The 20,310-nt window shown below is 37.6% G+C and overlaps 1 protein-coding gene across 2 annotated transcripts in view; it reads left to right on the forward strand.

Annotated features, from left to right (window-relative positions):
- The window catches only part of LOC120543005, a 38,040-nt gene extending 26,475 nt beyond the window's left edge, over nt 1-11,565 (forward strand). The window contains exons 4-5 of one of the 2 annotated variants that reach the window (XM_039775816.1): nt 8,622-8,698; nt 11,079-11,565. In XM_039775816.1, the coding sequence (XP_039631750.1) occupies nt 8,622-8,698; nt 11,079-11,218 (217 nt within the window). In that variant the 3' untranslated portion in view covers nt 11,219-11,565. Of the gene's footprint in view, nt 1-8,621; nt 8,699-8,786; nt 8,879-11,078 lie in introns of those variants that run through there. The other variant, XM_039775818.1, reaches the window with a different exon arrangement.
- The last annotated feature ends 8,745 nt before the right edge of the window (nt 11,566-20,310 follow it).

The raw sequence follows: 20,310 nt of genomic DNA on the forward strand, positions 1-20,310 counted from the left end.
GCAGTTTCATCTCCCAAAGAGAGCCCACACAGAAGACACTCGGTGAGCCCAAAATATAAACTGATAACTCTTCTCCTCCGACCCCCGCCCCCATAATAAAAGAGCAAATATAATATGTTATTACACGTACACTGGATTACCCCCTAGTGACAACCCTTTACAGTCCTCCTCAATAATACTACACTAAATGTGACCAAGATATCCATTAGACCAATCTTTCAATGCCTTAAAACCGAGAATGAAACCCACAAAACAAAATTGAATAACCGATTATTTAGTATATTTAGATATACAATACAAAGTAAAAGGTTTGTAGCAGAAATGGCAATGTAGTATTGGGCAGAAAAAAATCTAACATGGAAAATGAAGAACTTGTAACTGCTGTGCTTACAAAGCACAAAGCCTTGATTTTATATCTAAGAAATTTACTTATAAAATTTTATTCATGTAATTCATCACATTTAGAAACATTTGAAGAGAGTAATAAAAAATACAAGAATAAACTCTGTTTCACGTACTCCCAATTATAAACCTACTTTTTCCCAACCCTGTATATAAGGAGTAGGGAGACATCCAGGATTGTGGGAATTAAAGGTATGAAGCTAAGAAAGAAAAATGGTTAAAAGGCTGAGAAGAGAGAGACAATAGGGCAAGAACAATTTGGATTTATGCTAGGAAAAGGTACATCAAATGCATTTTTTTCTGTATGTGGTATTTAAAGATTATAGGAAGGTATATGATAGAGTTCCCAAGCAAGAAAAGTGGAAATGTATGAAAGCAAAGGGAGTACTGGAGAATTATGCAAGGACAGGTAAAACATATTTTATGAGGGTGCCTATACAAAAGTCAGAAGTAGTTTTAGAAATAATATATGTGTTTGCAGTTAAGGTTTAATAACATTGTGGAGAAGAGCTATGATTTGTTGTAAAAAGACAGAATAACTTAAATTCAAGGGAAAAAAAAAAAGATTTAACCTCCTGGCAGAAAGGATTAAAAACAAAGAAAAGTGCAAATCTCTCGTATCAACCATGATGGAGGATGGAGAGCTTTAGGTCTAGAAATAAACCATAGAATGCAGTCGGGTTGAAAAAAGGTATTGGGAGTATTAAGTGATGTGAGGAATCGGTACAAGAGAGAAGGGTAATTTGTATAAAATAGTGGTCAGACCAGCATTGTTGCTTGGATCACAAACCTTTCCTGTTAAAAAGGGGCATGAAAGGAAACTGGATGTTACACAACAATATTGATGTATATCTAAAGTAATAGCTTGTTGAGATCAGAAATGAAAATTGGAGGTACAGTTAACATTGGTGTAATCTAAAAGAAAACACAGTAAAGGAGTGGAAAGTGGAATGGTTGGGTCCTATGATTTCCACGATGCAGAGAACACAAGGATTCGTGAAATGAGCACATAAACGGATTTTAGATTTAAAAATGGAAATGTGCAGAATTTAAGGCCTCAAGGGGTGAGTGTTACAAAACTTCCCAATATATTAAACGTTCGAGCAATCTGTAGTTCTGTCATACAGATGCTATTTTCTAGTTTGTTTGTTTTTCAAGCAAATGCAATTTTTCGTAGCAATCCAGTTGTCTCCACCTGTTGTGCGCTTGTTCCTGTATGCTTTCTCGTTTAAGGCACGTGAGTTAACTAGCTGCACAAGACCGTAGCAAATGTAGAAGCAATTAGTATCAGATACCCCAACTACATCCAAAAAACTGAAACGCTAGCTTAACTGCAAAACTGATGACACAACTGTGCCCCGGTGACTTATGAATCTAGACAACTTTTCCTGCAGGTTTTGCTAGCATACTATAGACTGGACATGAAAAGATGTCATTTTCAACAACCACGTCAAATCTAAAACTAATCTTGAGAACAATGAGAAATTAAGAGCAATGAGTGTTCCTCTTCAGGTAACTATAGAAGAAGAAACAAAGTCGTCAGATGCAAGATGTCAGTTTGTGGAGCACTTTGTGGCCATTTGTGCGGAGTCATTGTAAACAGGGAGGTGCCAGAAAATGAGTGCAGTCTTCATCAAAATCATTTGCCCCGTGTCTTTGAACAACATATAGATGTCATTCTTTGAAAGATTTTGCTTTGTAATTATTTATTTTAAAATATGCAGTAGATGAAGCTACAAAAGTATAGCTTTTTAAGCTACAGATGTAATGCTATATGGTTCGTAAACATTTTAAAGGTTAAGAATCATTAGAAATAATATGCATAATTACAATGGATACTGAAGATCAGTATTTTCTGGCAGAGGTTATCTTTATGGAGAGCAGCAACTTTTCACAGACAGCACTTCAGTCACTTCACAACAACCAGCTGAATCTAAATGACATTTTAGCGGTGGTTACAGACAATGCATCATACTGTCTCTGAAAGCATACCAGGAAGTTTTAAAAGGAGTTATGCCTAACCGTGTGCATTCAACCTGCTTGTGTCATGTCATCAGTTTGGTGGGAGAGACCTGGCAGCACTGTAAATACTTCAGTGAGGCTGCATCACTAGTGATGTAGGTAAAGTCTGCATTCTTCAAGAAACCTGCCAGGAAAAGGAAAGAGGCAACCTTCTTGCCACTGAAAGAGCTTATGCTGACCAAAGCACCACACACCCAGATTTCCCCCCCTGGTTCAAATCAGTACGGTACCACGCTGAAAATATTCACCTCTACAAAGAGTTTTCTGCCCAAAAACACATCAGCTCAGACTGTAATGAAAAATCCCAGAGATGATTGAAACTGAAGGAAAAACTGGAGACCCTCACATTGAAGTTAACCTTCATCTCAGAGGGATGCATCAAACTAGTCACAGCTCTTAAAATTCTGCAGGGCACTCACTGTCCTACTGCAGTCTCGGCATACAGTATTATGGAGGATATGGGCTCTCCTACCTAATGAATGGAGCTGCAAAAACCTATGGCTTTGATGCCAAAACCAAAGAGCTGTGTAATCAAATGGGTGTGCAACAGAGGAGAGAAGTGCTTGACCACATGTGTAATGCATTCCACCTAGCCTTTGCTAAGTTTTCAAAACATTGGGATGTCCACCCTGTGAAGGAGGTATATGAGCTGGTCAGAGTGTTTGATCCCAGCCATGCCCCTGCTTTAAACACATTGAAAGATGCATAAAACTAAAACTTCTGATTAGCCCATCAGCGGAGCTAAGTTTAAAGTGGACAGTGCATTTAAACTGTGCTTCAAATGAACGTCTCTGTTCTTCAGTGGAGCTGGCTGATTAGTGGAAGGGTGCAAGACGGCATGTTCCAAGGGGCCAGAGAAAGCATTGCCCAACATGTACAGTTAAGTCCATAAATATTCGGACAGATAACTTTTTTCTAATTTTGGATCTGTACCACAATGAATTTTAAATGAAACAACTCATATGCAGTTGAAGTGCAGATTTTTAGCTTAAATTCAGTGGGTTGAACAAAAAATTGCATAAAAATGTGAGGCAACTAAAGCATTTTTTTAACATAATCCATTTCAGGGGCTCAAAAGTAATTGGACAGTTGACTCAAAGGCTATTTCATGGGCAGGTGTGGGCAAGTCCGTCATGTTATCAATTAAGCAGATAAAAGGCCTGGAGTTGATTTGAGGTGTGGTGCTTGCAAGTGGAAGATTTTGCTGTGAACAGACAACATGCGGTCAAAGGAGCTCTCCATGCAGGTGAAAGAAGCCATCCTTTAAGCTGCGAAAACAGAAAACCCATCTGAGAAATTGCTACAATATTGTGAGTGGCAAAATCTGCAGTTTTGGTACATCCTGAGAAAGAAAGAAAGCACTGGTGAACTCGGCAATGCAAAAAGACCTGGACATCCATGGAAGACAACAGTGGTGGATGATCGCAGAATCATTTTTATGGTGAAGAGAAACCCCTTCACAACAACCAACCAAGTGAACAACACTCTCCAGGGGGTAGGCGTATCCTAGTCCTAGGGTAGGCGTATCCTAGTTTATCATAAAGGGAAGACTACATGAAAGTAAATACAGAGGGTGCACTGCAAGGTGCAAGCCACTTGTAAGCCTCAAGAATAGAAAGGCTAGATTGGACTTTGCTAAAGAACATCTAAAAAAGCCTGCACAGTTCTGGAAAAACATTCTTTGGACAGATGAAACCAAGGTTAACCTCTACCAGAATGATGGCAAGAAAAAAGTATGGAGAAGGCGTGGAACAGCTCATTAACCAAAGCATACCACATCATTTGTAAAACACGGTGTAGGCAGTGTGATGGCTTGGGCGTGCATGGCTGCCAGTGGCACTGGGACTCTAGTGTGTTTTTGATGATGTGACACAGGACAGAAGCAGCCAAATGAATTCTGAGGTGTTCAGAGACATACTGTCTGCTCAAATCCAGCTAAATGCAGTCAAATTGATTGGGCGACATTTCATGATACAGATGGACAATGACCCAAAACATACACCCAAAGCAACCCAGGAGTTTATTAAAGCAAAGAAGTGGAAAATTCTTGAATGGCCAAGTCAGTCACCTGATCTTAACCAAACGGAGCGTGCATTTCACTTGTTGAAGACTAAACTTCGGACAGAAAGGCCCACAAACAAACGACAACTAAAAGCCGCTGCAGTAAAGGCCTGGCAGAGCATTAAAAAGGAGGAAACCCAGCATCTGGTGATGTCTATGAGTTCAAGACTTCAGGCTGTCATTGCCAGCAAAGGGATTTCAACCAAGTATTAGAAATGAACATTTTATTTCCAGTTATTTAATTTGTCCAATTACTCTTGAGCCTCTGAAATGAAGGGATTGTGTTTTTTAAAAAAAAAAAAAAATGCTTTAGTTGCCTCAAATTTTTATGCAATCTTTTTTTTCAACCCACTGAATTAAAGCTGAAAGTCTGCACTTCAACTGCATCTGAGTTGTTTCATTTAAAATTCATTGTGGTAATGAACAAAAACAATTAGAAAAAAGTTCTCTGTCCAAATATTTATGGACCTAATTGTACTTCCCAGTCTGCTCAGTTGATGGTGAGAGGAACTTTAGTAAATATTAGACTCTGCTCACAGACGAGAGAGTCACTCCATGAGAGATACAATAAGGAATAGTTGTGGTAGTGTACTGTTTCATTAAAAGGAATGTAAAGTTCCATTTCACTATTGTTTGAAAGTAGCAACAGCTACAGTAAAACATACAGTACAACAAAATTGGTAAACATTCAAAAACCTAAAACAAAGAAGAAAATGTGAAAATGGGGAGAAAAAATGGAATTTGTGAAAAAATTAAAATGGATTTCATAGAGTCCTATATGAGCATGTCATGAGAAAAGGGGTAAACCATGTGGGTAGAAGAATCGTGGATATGGAGTTGTAAGGGTGTAGAACAAGAAGACAACCAAAGAGAAAGTGGTTGGGCTGTGTGAAGGGGGATCTAAGGGGGGAAAAAAGGGTACCAGGCCAGGGAGTATATAACTAATGAGAGTGGAAAAGACTGGCCCAGTGTAGCCACTTCACATGAAATTGAGGGGAAAGCTTTAGTGGTAGAAGAAGAAAAAAGCATGATCGGTTTAACACGTCTAAGCAAAACTAGTACTACTAAGTACAGCCATTCAAAGACAATGTGCTTGTCATTGCTATATTGTTCGCAAATCTTTTCATATGATTGATAATCTAAAGAAGTAAACACATGTAATAATATAAACAATATTGAATTTATACTTTTTAGTTATTTTATATTATATAACTTATTATTGCAGCTGTGGTGCTCTCAGATTTGAATGCCTAAAATAACCGGCCTTCACACAGACCGTGAATGAGTTTGATAAAGCAGTGGATAGAATAAATCAATACCCAAATATTTGGTTAGTAAATAGCCAAGTTTATTCCAGACAGCACCTCAGGATTTCAACTCTGACTCTGTACTTGGCATCAGATTCTCTTGACCCTTAATTTGAAGAGGTTTTTACTGGATTCCATCTTGAACGTTTTTCCATTGCCATCCTCAAGTTAATGATTTTCTATTCAAATGAAGGGAGACTGATGGATTAACACTTTTTTATATTTTATGTATTTTTTAATTATTAAATGCTCAAAAAGAGTGACAGAAAAATCAAAGTGCCTTCTAGAAATATGAAGAAAAGTTACTTAGGGGCAAAATAAATTGCATTTCTATGCACAAATTACATTTGTACAAATGTTAAATAAAATTATTTAAATATAAAAAGGTTCATGTACTGTATGTAGTAAATTTTAAAATTAATAAAATCAACAAATCATATTAAGAAAATGATAGTATTTTAGGTGTGGTAATTCAAATAAATATTTATTATTGATTGCATTCACTATGGATACATGTTTTACTGCATAGCTTTTTCAAACCTTAATTTTATTCATGGTTACAGGGGTCAGAGTCTATCCTGGTAGCACTGGGCAAAAGGGATGAACTGATCCATGAGACTGCAGCTTTAGCCATTGTGCCACAAAGTATAATTTTATAGTCATGAGGAAAAAATGATAATACAAAAAAGTAAATATGTATAACTCTGAAATAAACCTCCTACCCACATAAAAAATGGCTTCAATGATCATTTGTGTCCATCTCAGAGGAGCAAAAGGTATTGTCTTAAGCGTTAGAAGCTTCTACAGTTAGTTGGAATGTTAAATCGCCCACAACTCAGTCCACAGATTCTTTCAAGGAAAGGAAGAAACCGACTAGCTTTAATTAAAAAAAAAAAAATCCATTTTGGGAACATTAAGAAAACAAGTATAATAATGCTTACCTGGATTAAACCTATTTTTAAGAAAAAATATAGTGTAAGATGGTCTTTTAGTTTACAACAGGACAATGAGTGTTCACAGGACTCTCTTCTAAGATTCAAGATGCTTTATTTTCCTTTTGTACAATTTATACTTTGAGAAAAATGTCCTCTGTGTCTAGTCGGGTACATGAAACACAGTACAGATCACCTATATATACACAAGACGCAACATAAAGTGCAAGACCATACAAATACAATATAAAACACTTATTGTACACGACTAAGAAAGTCATTAAAGGCTTGGTAAACATTCAAGCAACGAATTTCTTCCTCTCATTTTAACCTAGGGGATGTTTGAGAGATTATTTCAAATCACCTTCTGAGTAGTAGTTTTATCAGTTATTACATGAAAGGCATGCAATGTCTGGTATAGGAAATAATTATTCCTGTGATGAATTTTACAAATGTTCAGCAAGCTCATAAATTGGCATCTAGTTTCACAGAGCAATTCCACAAGCTATTCTGTTTTATACTGTACAGTAATTCTACCCCTTGTAACGCTACCCCCTTCTGTTTCTGCCACGTATAACATCTGCTGTAGAACATCTTCCTTAAATTAACACAAAAGCAATGACAGTTACAGTTCATTTACATTTATTTTCTTGTTCTTCTGGCTACATAGTGGTACTTGGTCTCGTATGATAAGAAAGATAGATGGCAAGTGATAAGATGATCTGGCTCATCAAAGTAGCTGCATTTAAATAACTGCATTTTTGTGAGGTCATATACATTTAATTATCTCTTGCACAGTTTTCGAAAATGTAATACACAAAAGAGCAAGGTATTCTAAAGAATTCCATGTTTCAGTATTTTAAAAAATGTGTTATTTGTCTTACACAGTGGAAAATCAGGAAGTATGACCGCAATAATGTGCGATTTCAAAAGAAAGGATGGTAGGATATGTCCAGAATTTCTGAAATGTGGAAAATAGTTTCAAATATTTTCATCATTTTTAGTCCTCAATTCTATCATTTTAAACAATTTACTATCAAGGGTGCTGTGCAAAATTAAATCGATTTGAAATTAACTGTACAGGTTAACTCAATGTTATGGGATGCCTTTTTTTTTTTTATTTAAATATAATTTTTTCCTCATGCTGACCCAGTTATCCCACCACTACCACATAAATGTAGGCAGTAAGGGTTAGACCAGGGGTGCCCATTGCGTCGATCACGATCGACCGGTAGATCGCAAAGGTAGTGCAGGTAGATCACATTGCATTACAAAAAAAAAAATTTTTAAACATTAGTCTATCTCATATCCTCCTTATGGCATTTTCCACTTGATTGACATACAGGGCGGCCAGTCTGAGATTTCTTTTTTTTTCTAACACACTGGTCATCCCGCACGCATGATCAAACACAAAACTCAGGCTGTGATCTATTTAGCCTTCTAAATTTATATCGACTAAAGAAGGGATTTCAAAAGCTCCTTGACTGCATTATTGGGCTGTACTTATTTATGCGAGTCAGCCTTTTCCCACATGACGATTATTAAATCCAAATACTGTAGTGACCATAAATGTATTGAATTTTTGTTGTGCCATAAAGGTTATTCAGTTATGCAAGGTATGACAACCTATATTTTATATAAAGTATACTGAAAATATATATAGCATTTTTAATGTAGGTAGATCATTTCGAACTGGTCATTTTAAAAGTAGCTTGCAAGCCAAAAGTTGGACAAATCCATATACTGTATATGAGATTTTACTAGTAATGCATTATTTCCCTTTGCAGTAAAAATGGCCAAACCCTCAATGGATCAGAGGCTCTGCATGATCTTAAACAGTTTTACATTTTTTTTTTTTTAAATCTAAACATGTATACTTTTGATTTGTGGTTCACAGGGTTTGCTTCATGTTGTACAATGCCAGCCGGACTCTGCTGGCCTCTACAAACTGGTCTGAACCACTGCAGACCAGAGGTGAGTACCCTAGGTGAATTTCAGTTTAGGCAAGTGTGTGGGTTTTTTTTAATCATATCTTAACTCTCTTTAAATGTATCTCACTCAGACTGAATATTGTGCTGAATTTGTTGGAAGAAGGCCTATGCATAACAGTAGCTGGAGAACATGATCAGGAATTCTCTACATTGGTGTTATTCTTTCTCCTACCTCCTAGAACCTTTGGTTTTCAAAATACAGCTGAATAACTAAATTCTATTCACCTAGTCATTTTTACATTGCACTACAGTACAATACAAGGCTTTTTTTTGCTAAATCCCACCTGTGCAGAAACATTGAATTTAATCTTATATACTACGCTACTGTGGCTGTCCGTTTCTGTCCAGGATTTAAGTCCCCTGTAGCTCACTAACCATTTGACCTATTTACTTGAAATTTCGTACACATATACTACATGATGTCTACTATCTGCTTTCTGGGTGATGATTGACCTCCAAGGTTATTTCTCTTTTTATTTTTTATTTTATTGTAGAATCAACTCTTGGTAGTGGCCAGCAGGACAGCCATGTGGCACTTGCGTATGGGCACCGTTCTCATTCCCTACCACCTTCGCCACCACTTCCCCTACCTCTTCATATCTTAAATCATTCTTGAAGCAGATTGAAGACTTAACTGCCAGCTTAAGTGAAAAATTAAAGAAAACGTACTAAGTAATTGTAATACAAACACTGACTTAATCAGTTTTAATGCAAAAAGATGCCGACAAAAGAGAAGTGGGCCACTAGGGTGGAGAAAAGAAGAGCTGCTCAGGAAGCAGCAAGCGCATCACCTCTGAGCAAACGAATGCCAAACATACAGAGAGAGAGTATGAAAACCATGTATACTCAAGTCAAGTATATTCACTGCACGTTATCGTGCAGTGCATCATTACTGGTGCATAAATACTGTACAATAGAATAACCACATAGTTCAACAGAAACTGATGACTAAACAAAAGAATAACTATATACACTAGTAATAAATATCCAATTTAATATGTAGCCATTTTAGATTCAAATGTACATATTGGGTATGAATATACATATTGGGTATAATCACTTGAATGAACCACTGACTAACTAGAATTACTGTGCTATACAAAGCAGTCCTACATTCAGTTCTTTTCCTGAGATTTTTTAATTTATGACTGAGAGGGGTCTATCCCAGCAGCACTGTGCATAAAATAAAAAGTATCCTTTGATTATGCCTTGGTCCTTCAGCATTTGGCCAGTCTTTATTTTATGGATGGTGGTCACTACATGTAAGTTTTGTTCCCAGGTATAATTTCGGGTAAAGCACCATTCAGACAATAAATCCAATGACTGGTATCTGGGACTATCCTGAATATCAGGTGATAAAAAGGCATCAAGAGCTTGTGGGTTATTCTTTCCAGTTTTAATTCATTAGAACAAATCTAAACTTCCAGTTCATGACTTGTAAAAGAGATTGAGAGCGCTGGCCCCTTTTGTTCTGTACTTTTTAGTCACAGTTGAATTCTAATTCAACCAAAATGTATGGCTACTGAGATCAAATTTGCATTACTTTATTGATTGTATTAACAATTTTGTATTAACCTCATTCATCTGCCAATGTTAACTAATTTAAGAATATCCAATATAATTCCTCATTGTCATTTTGCAGTTCCAGCATTTTGATATTGCATTTTATATTTTTCTTATCATGACTGTAAGTTTGTTTTATAATCAAATTACCTGTGTTATTTATTGATGGCTGATACTTTTACGCAGGTTGAATTCCAAGATTCAGATACTATACATGTACTTTGGGTGCATGTATTCACTAGTGACCCATGGTGCCCCGAGATTTCCCCACATTAACAAGCTTTCAGTGTTGCTCAGAATCTTCTTATAGTTGTGTGACACAATGACCAGCTTAACTATATTTGACAGCATGGGGATACAATAATTTTTGCTTCTGAATCACAGCTCCTTTTGGCCTTTGTTTGAATCCTGCTTTTAGTCACTATAAGTGGAAGTTTGTATGTTCTCCCTGATTCTGCATTTGCTTACCTCTCAAAAGGTAAAAGTAAAGTTCATTGGCGATTCCAGTCTTGCTCATTTTTATTATGGCCGTTTGTGAGTGAACTCCGCAAAGAACAGCCACTTCTTCCATCTTGGTTCCTGCCTTGCATCTGATGCTGCTGGAATATCGTGTGGTCCACGCAACCCTGAATTGACTTATGCAGGTTTAAAAATGTCATGTCCTTTAGTTATCTGAGTGAAAGAGTGCTCCTTTTATTTACTAGAGCTGGGAGCTCCTTAGCTGCCTAGACATAGGTGTGATATGTGGTTACAAATACTATACTATTAGGGCAAGTTTCTGATGTGCTCCTCTATTTCAGGTGTTTCCCAAGATTTGGACTTGCTCCAGCTGACTGTATTTCGCTCCGGAGGAATGGTTGTCATTACTGTGCTGCTAAGTATTGCCATGGCAATATTGGTTATTTCACTGACTGTTGCTGTGGCTATGGCCAACAAGTGAGCCAGTCATACAAAAAAAAAATCTGCATTATTATAAATTTAAATAAAGCCTTAATTTTCCATTTAAAGGTAAGATCTATGGCTTTACCACAGTCCTATCAGTCCATGGATCCAATGATGATGCTGTCCATCATTTTGTCCATCAGTGACTTTTCCCCCTGGTGAGACAGCAGACCAATTTGGCAAAAACAGACCTGGGTGCAGGATTTGCTGGAAAAATACTACCCAGGGGGCAGTAGATTGGCATTGATAGAGATGTCTTATTTTCTCTTCTCTTCATGTTGATGGGTCCACTGTTGTTCAAAATGATGGACTCCTTTGATAACAGACCCTCTCCAATATATGTAATCCCCAGTGTCTCGAGCTGCCTATATGGAATGGTCTAGGCCTTGGCAGAGTGCTTTAAGTGATCCTTCCAGGATTTTCTTCAGGCCATTTCAAGGTTAAGATCCATAGGCAAGTTCACCATACAAGACCATACAGGGAAGCAGAGACTCATCCATGTGGATCATATGCCTGGTCCAGTGGAAGGTACAACTTAGCAGAACATTCTCTATGCTGGTTTATTAGTAGTGTTCCTGATGCCCAGGATCTTCTGGAATGCTTCTAGGATATGAGTTTGCTTGTGGTAGAGGGTTCAGGACACACATCTATTTTGTATCAAAATACAAATCACATCTAAAAATTTAGGCAACTTTGCATCCTTTGAGGCCTTCATTTTAAATATTAAAACGGATTCAAACACAATTATAGTGCTAGTCTATGGACCGCCAAAGTCTTATTCATTGTTCATGACTGAATTTAGCAACCTTTTATCTGATTTGGCTATAAATTATGATCACATAGTACTGATGGGGGATTTTAATGTACACGTTGATGTGGAAACTGACACTTTTAGCAAATGTTTTACTTATTTGTTAAATTCAGTAGGATTTTGTCAGATTGTCCAACTCATAATCATAACCACACGTTAGATTTAATTATAACTTACAAAATTGTAATTAAAAATTTAAATATTATTTTTGATCACTACTCAATTACATTTGATTTAGTCCTGCCCTTGCCAATGCTCTCACAGATTAAAACAAAGACCATGCAACACTTAGATTGTAATTCTGCTTCAAAATTTATAGATACTTTGAGTAATTCGACTGTAATTGTGGAAAACCATTTAGACCAGATAATGTCAAATGTAAACGTGGAAAAACAATTTAGATCCGCTAACATCACATTATAATGTGACCTTGAGAGATGCTTTGCACTCAGTGGCCCCCCTTTAAACAAAAGTGATCAAAGCACATAGAAACTATCCCTGGTTTAATGAAAAAACTCGAGCTCTTAAATTAGAGTGTCGAAAACTGGAGTGCAGATGGAGAACAACAAAGCTGCATGTCTTTAAAATTGCATTGACAGTGTTAAAAAATATAAAAAAGCTCTCTTTTAAAGCTCACTCAGAATACTATTCTACAATAATAGATAGCAATAATAAAAAATCATTTAGGTACTGTTTAGAACAATTGCTAAATTAACAAATGGGAATTCAGATCTACAGTGCAAAATGTCAACAGATATTAGCAGTACAGACTTTATGAACTTCTTCAATGAGAAAATTAAAAACATAAGATTTAATATCTCCGCATCACAGTGCAAACCGCATACTAGCTTAGCAGCATTTGACACCATTGACCATTCTATTTTACTGCACAGGCTAGAAAATGATGTTGGGCTTACAGGCACTGTGCTCACTTGGTTTAGTTCTTATTTATCAAATCGATTCCAATATGTACAGAAATGTGCTGACAGTACTCCATTATACACAGAAGTGAGATATGGTGTCCCACAGGTCTCAGTACTGGGGCCTTTACTTTTTTCACTTTACATGCTTCCACTGGGATCTATCATTAGGAAACATAATGTTCACTTGTATGCAGATGACAGCCAGTTATACCTTTTCATTTAGATCAAAAGAAGTTTCTCCGATTGTTGTCTTTAATTAGTTGTTTTAGTGAATTAAAGGAGTGGATGGATGAGAACTGCACAGATAAAACAGATGTTAATTGTTGGAGGGAATGACTCTGATCAGAACAATATTTTGTCATCATTTAACTTGGTTGGAATCGCCATTAATTTTACTGAATCAGCCCACAACCTAGGAGTTATCTTTTGACTCTAGCATGTCATTTAAAGCACATATTACAAAGTTGTCCAAATCATGTTTCTTCCATCTTAAAAATGTTGGGAAATTAAGGTGCTTTCTAAATAAACAGGATTTTGAGAAATTAATTAATGCATTTATTTATAGTAGGATTGACTACTGTAATGCAGTGTTCACTGGTTTTTTCAAACTGCTCTTTATACAGCCTCCAGTTAATCCAAAATGCTACTGGAAGAATTATTACAAGAACAAGAAAGTATGAACATATAACTCTAGTTCTTAAATCCTTACACTGGTTCCCGGTTAAGTTTAGGGCAGATTTCAAAATCCTCCTCTTAACATATAAAGCCTGTATGATCTTATCATGACTTACAAACCAGAGTGCATATTAAGATTTCAAGATGCCGGTCTGCTTATGATTCCAAGGATTAATAAAAGTGGGACAGTGGGAGGTCGAGCTTTTAGTTGCAGGGCCCCTAAACTGTGGAATGGTCTTCCTGGTACTATAAGAGATGCCCCTTCAGTCTCAGCCTTTAAATCCTGGCTGAAGACTCCCTACTTCAGTTTAGCATATCCTGACTAGAGCTGCTGATTAACTGTACAGACTGCATCTCTGTTGTTAGTCATTAGCACTAAAACCTAAGTAACATCCATCCATCCATCCATTTTCCAACCCGCTGAATCCAAACACAGGGTCACGGGGGTCTGCTGGAGCCAATCCCAGCCAACACAGGGCACAAGGCAGGAACCAATCCCGGGCAGGGTGCCAACCCACCGCAGCACACACACACAAACACAAACACACCCACACACCAAGCACACGCTAGGGCCAATTTAGAATCGCCAATCCACCTAACCAGCATGTCTTTGGGCTTTGGGAGGAAACCGGAGCGCCTGGAGGAAACCCATGCAGACACGGGGAGAACATGCAAACTCCACGCAGGGAGGACCCGGGAAGCAAACCTGGGTCTCCTAACTGCGAGGCAGCAACGCTACCACTGCGCCACCGTGCTACCCACCTAAGCAACATGATAGTTCTAATTTGTTACTAACTCTCACCTATTCTATTCTGTTTCTCTTCTCGCTACTCAAATGTGGCACTCGGTGCCACGGCCCACCTGCCAAGTTGTTTTGCCTGCCTAAGGTAAAGTCATCCCTGATGAAGGAATTCAGGAATCGTGGGATACAGGGGACTTTCATCGGGTTGACTGGCCAAGCGATGTTTCAGCAGTGCAATGGCCAAATGGGGGAGGCAGCTTGATGGCTGAGGTCTCCAGAGGGCTGTTCCACAAAGCGAGCTAACCTCAAAATCCAGGTTTATTTCAATAATCCCGGCTTAATTTCTCGAAATTCGGTTCCACGAACAAGGCTAACCTGAAGCTCCGCTTAATTACTATGCCAACATATGCTCTTGGACAAGCCTGCTCCGTGGCAGGTTAGTTGTGAAGCATAGCTTAGCTTGATGAATATGATTGGACAAGCCATGTGATGTCACAGCACGACATTCTGCGGGGCTGGGATTATTCTGCTGCTGTTCACTCCCTCTTTCGCACACATCGACCCTCCAATATAAAATTATTACAGATTACATGCAGGCGATTCTAATTACTTAGAAAGTATAAAATGACAAGGAGTGCATTGAAGGCTTTTACATGAATAACCACGGCGTGCCCATTTATTAATAATCCAGTTGATGAGGGAGCGAGGCTCATTCGTAGAGCTTTAAGACAACAGGTTCCACAATTACTTCGGTCCAGGATAGATCCGTTGCATTTTGCGGATGATTATTTATACGAGCGCTATAGATTTAGTAGACACAGTATTGCATATTTGTGTACATTTCTAAAAACACACGTCGCTCTAAAGCCCTTACGGTTGCACAGTCTTTGTGTATCGATTTGCGTTATTTTGCCAGTGGTTCATTTCTGTACAGTGTGGGGGATGCTGAACATTTAAGCAAAGCTACAGTGTGCCGTGAAATCAGGAAGGTTTGCGTTGCATTAAAGTCCTTTTTAAATATATTCATTACCTTTCCTGGCTACCGAGGAATTGTTGCCATTAAGGAAACTTTCTTTGGAATTAATGGTGCTTAATCTTTAAACATCTACTCATTTACAGCACATAAATCATTAACTGATAAGTAACTGAATTTAATTTGTCAGGCTTTCCTAACGTCATTGGAGTCATTGACTGTACACACTTGAGGATATAGGCTCCAACAGAGCCTGATTACATAAACCGCAAATCATATCACAGTATTAATGTACAGGTAAGTACTGATAATATCTCACATTTATATACAAGAGGTGAAAGTGTAGTCGTCCAACATTAGCAATGTATGTCATTACCATTTCCTAAAATGTTTCAGATGGTATGCACTGCTGAACATCTAATTTCAAATATTGTGGCAAAATGGCCAGGATCAGTACATGATGCCAGAATTTTTCACGAGTCTTCACTGGCTCAAAGCCTCAGACAAGGCAAGTCAACTAAAATTCACAAATATACTATAGTTTATTATACTACAGTCTAATGTGTCTACTTTCCATTATAGGAATTTTTCCCGGTGTGCTGCTTGGAGACAGAGGATACCCATGTCTACCGTTTCTTCTCACACCATATCCTGCAACACAAGCAGAAAGACATTTCAACCATGCCCATTGTAAGACAAGGGCACGCATTGAAATGACATTTGGACAGTTAAAATCCAGGTTTAACTGCCTGCGGCATCTCCGAGTTACACCAGACAGAGCGTGGGACATTGTAGTAGCCTGTGCAGTTTTGTATAATGTGGCAATACTGCAGCAGGAGCGTATGCCAATAATGACGCATTCTTCACTTGCTGCCAGGACCTTTTCGTTCCACTCATGTTGCTCCTGAAACCAAGCATTATTAATAATTATATTAATAATTACAATTATATATCACTTTTTATCCAAGATGAACCCATATAATTTAACATGCTGTCCTGTTTATCAATGTGTTAAAATAACCTTAAAGTACCTTACAACTGGTAACTAAATGCATATGTAAAAGGAAATTTTAATGACTATACATTTTGAAGGCTTGAAACTGTTCTCATTTAGTTGTTAAATAGTTTGACATCCTTAACACAAAAGTTACTAAAATCATGTTCTTACGCCTTTAACTTGTCAGCTATTTTCTGCCATGCAGCCTCACGAGCTTTGATAATACAGCTCGTGTTCCCCTTTCTAGTTATTATAGCTTTGTAGTCCTCATAGGCTTGTAATAATCTTGCTCCGCCTGCGAAAAAAAACGCAGCTCTTTCCTTAGTTTCCATTCTTACTTATCCAGCATCGATTAACAAGGCTGCCTTTATATCGCGTGGACGCCAAGACGAGCCTCACTTATCAAGCTTGGCTTGAATTAGCGGAGATTAAATACACCTGAATTTTGTTCGTGGAACTCAATGAGCCTGAAGTGAACTGTTAGGCTAACTCAAGCGAGGCTATTACAAATAATCCTCGATTTTATAAGCTCGCTTCGTGGAACAGCCCTCTGGGCTCTAAACAAATCCAAATCGTTTTATGTGATCTATATATGTATATCGGGCAAGGTCAGGATGGGGAACATGCACTGGTACAGTGCGTGTCGAACCACCACACACTAAAACCGCTTTGACAACACCCAGTCAGACACATGGTCCAGTCCCATCCTACGGATATGACCCTCTATCTGCCACAGCCAGGTGTTACTTTTCAACCTGTTGGACTGCTCTTCGACTTGGGTCATCAACAATGCAGATCCTACAAGCCGGATCACCCTCTGGGAATCTCACAATGTCTCATTCAGGACTCCATGAGCAAACCATAGGAATCCAGTCTTTGACTCGGGTTACTGGATCGTGTGCATGTGTTGCAACCACGCAGCAAGACAGGAAGCACCAGGACTCTAAACTTGGACCTTCGTCCTTTTGCACAGATAGCAGGAGTGCCACGCCCCTTTCCACTGACCTCATGACCCCCAATCCCCCTTCCATTCTCTTCCCCCACAAAAATGGTCTCCCATTCAGTCTACTGACTTTATAGGAAGAGTCACCAGAGTCACTGCCAAGGTAAGTAAACCTGTCAACAAGGTAAACACTCTATTCACAGACAGAGACATTGCTGAGGGCTGTGCCCAAGAAGTCATTAAAAGCCTGGATCTTGGTTTTTATCCAGGACACTCAAGCTTAGACACTCCGGCTCCTCGCTCAGTCTCTTGAGAGCCCCGATCAGAGCCTCCATTAACTCCATGAAGATCACAGCATCGTCACCAAAGTCAAGATCACTGAATGCTTTTCCGCCAGCAAATGCCCCACAGCTGCTGGAGCAGTGCCCAACACCAAGTCTAATCAAGCATTGCACAGATATTTATATAATGTATTTATATAATAGTACTGTATTAAAGCACAAGTGTTCCTCACCAAAAAAGAAATAAGTACTTTTGTATACATTGTGGGCACTGAACATTTTTGTTTGAATTTCTGACTATTTGAGGACCGTAGGTGGTGATATTTATCTGTAGTCGAATGTTTTCAAACTGCCTTATTAGAGTAGGAGCATTTCTGTGATGATTTCCCAAGCGAATTTTTTTTTTAATTCTCCAAAGGGACAACAGACAATGCAGCCACATCTGTGGAAGGCGATATTTTAATCATAACCTAGGTTTGAATGTGTAATTGTGTTGAGTGTTTTTTTTTTCCTCCAAATCCTCTATAAATTAAAGCATGTTTCCTTTTATAACAACCATCACTGGGGCTGCAATGAAGGCTGTTTTGTTGTGCAAATGAACAGGTAAACCTATCACAACTTAAACAGTATAGCTCAGTGAGTAAATTGTGCAGAAGAACTATAAATTGCCAAAAAAAAACCTTTTTGTTACTTTTTAAATGTCCTAAACTTTTAAAAGTACAGTTTTAATTGTTTTAGTGGTTCAGATGTCTATGGTTCCTTAGAAGTGTCTTCAGTTCTTTTCATTGAAATTGGATCTTCTCCTAGAATGCGGTTTGAAGCAGTCAGCTTTGTGATACATGTAAAGTATCACTGTGTTACAATAAAATCATTACATTGCCTAGCATGCTAAAAAAAGCACCAATAACAACATTTATTTATTTAGCATGTTTTCATACAACAATGTAAGATCAGATTGATGGGAGGGCAGAATAAACAAATAATAGAAAAAAAAATTTGTAGGGGTTCAAAGGCCACCAGCCCCTCTGATGGGCAAATTCCCAAAAATCTTCAATCAGTAAAAAAGTTTAAAGTAAGAAAAAGGTTATTAATTAACAGCAGGTTAACAGAAAACCACACTCCCAATAATGAACAAGAAAGCATTATGGGCAATCACTTCAACACCTGTCACATAAGAATGATTCATTTTTTTGGTTCTCTTTTAAAATTGCTGTTCAGCCTTTCTTTTAAATGTTGACAACAATTGGAGATTCCCCACTTTTACTTTCCAACCATTTAAATATCAGATTGATGAAACTAATTTTACTCATCATTGAAATAAAATTGCCTGTGTCTTTTAATCTCCGTGTAGTCTCTGGTGATATAGCATTCATAATTTCAGTCACCTGAAGGATTATTAAGAAATATTTTTGAAACCTAACTATCAGTCATTAAAGATCTATAAAATCTTCACTAATATGATTGCACCATTATGGTCATTTTCACTGCATTTAGGTAATTGTGAGACAAGAGAATGATCCAAATTGCTTGAAGAGAAAGTCAGGGGATACATTGTACTTACCGGTATGTGTTCGTTGAAAGTCTTTCAGACATCTAAACTGCAGTAGCATTCAGATTTTTAAGTAGAAAATTTTTAAAGAACTCTGTTTCATTGAAAGTTCAATTTAAACACACATTCTCTCAGGCTTAAGTATATTTTTCAATTGCTTATTCAAAATTAGTGCCACAGTAGTTAAGGTCACTGCCTGACAAAGACTGTGTTCAGTCCAGCATTTGCTCATATGGATTTACTTTCTCCATCTGGAGTTCTGTATGTGCTGTCATTTATATCCCACATTGCAAAGACATTCCGGTTTAAATGGTTTGTGGCTCCAAATTGGTCCTGTGTGCCCTGTGACTGAGTGGTACCCGTCTGGGTTAAGCTCTTGCACTGCAAAAAATGAAATCTAAGCAAGTGAAGACTATTTATATTCTGACATTAAATCTGTTTTCCTTATTGTAAGAATTATTGACTTAGTAATAAGTTTTGTATTTATGATAATTTATCTTACTTTAAGAAATCTTATCAAGTAAATTTTGCTTATCCCATTGGCAGATTTTTTTTTTGCCTAAATAAAAGCAAAACAACTCCTGTGTTACTCTTTTTTGGTGTAGTTTTTGCATATGCTGTATAATAATATGGTTAATGGCACCCTAAGCTAGATTTGGCATTCAGTAAATGTGTGGTTGGAAGATCATCTTTAGGGACAGAATCCAACTCCTCAAAATTCTACCTTGAATTTAGTACAGTAGGTCATAAATTAACCAAGAGGTGGCTAAATACTAACCAGGACAATCCATCTGAAAGTGATAAGCTGTGTTTAAGTCATTGTTTATTGTTCATACAGTTTGTCATTAGGTTAAGCAGCACTAGTGGGGTTTGTTCTCTGCCTGTCCTTTTTATATGTAGACTTTGCTTTCTCATCTTCAACATGTTAAATGAGATTCTCCAATCCTGGTTGATTTACTAGTTGAAATGAATCTAGAGATTAAAAGATGATACTGGATTTTACATTGCAATTTATTTGCTACAGGTGAACTCCACTCCAATAAAATTCTTTAGCAAGTTTTTTCACATTAAACCGACATGTATTAGGTGTTTTGTAAAAGCAGAGATGGGGGATTCCATTCTGAAAAAGGCACTATTAAAAATGATTTAAAATAGAATAAGTAAGGAAGGTGCAAGCAACAATGAATGTGAGCAAA

Source organism: Polypterus senegalus, chromosome 13 (genome assembly GCF_016835505.1).
Source record: "Polypterus senegalus isolate Bchr_013 chromosome 13, ASM1683550v1, whole genome shotgun sequence".
Lineage (NCBI taxonomy): Eukaryota > Metazoa > Chordata > Cladistia > Polypteriformes > Polypteridae > Polypterus > Polypterus senegalus.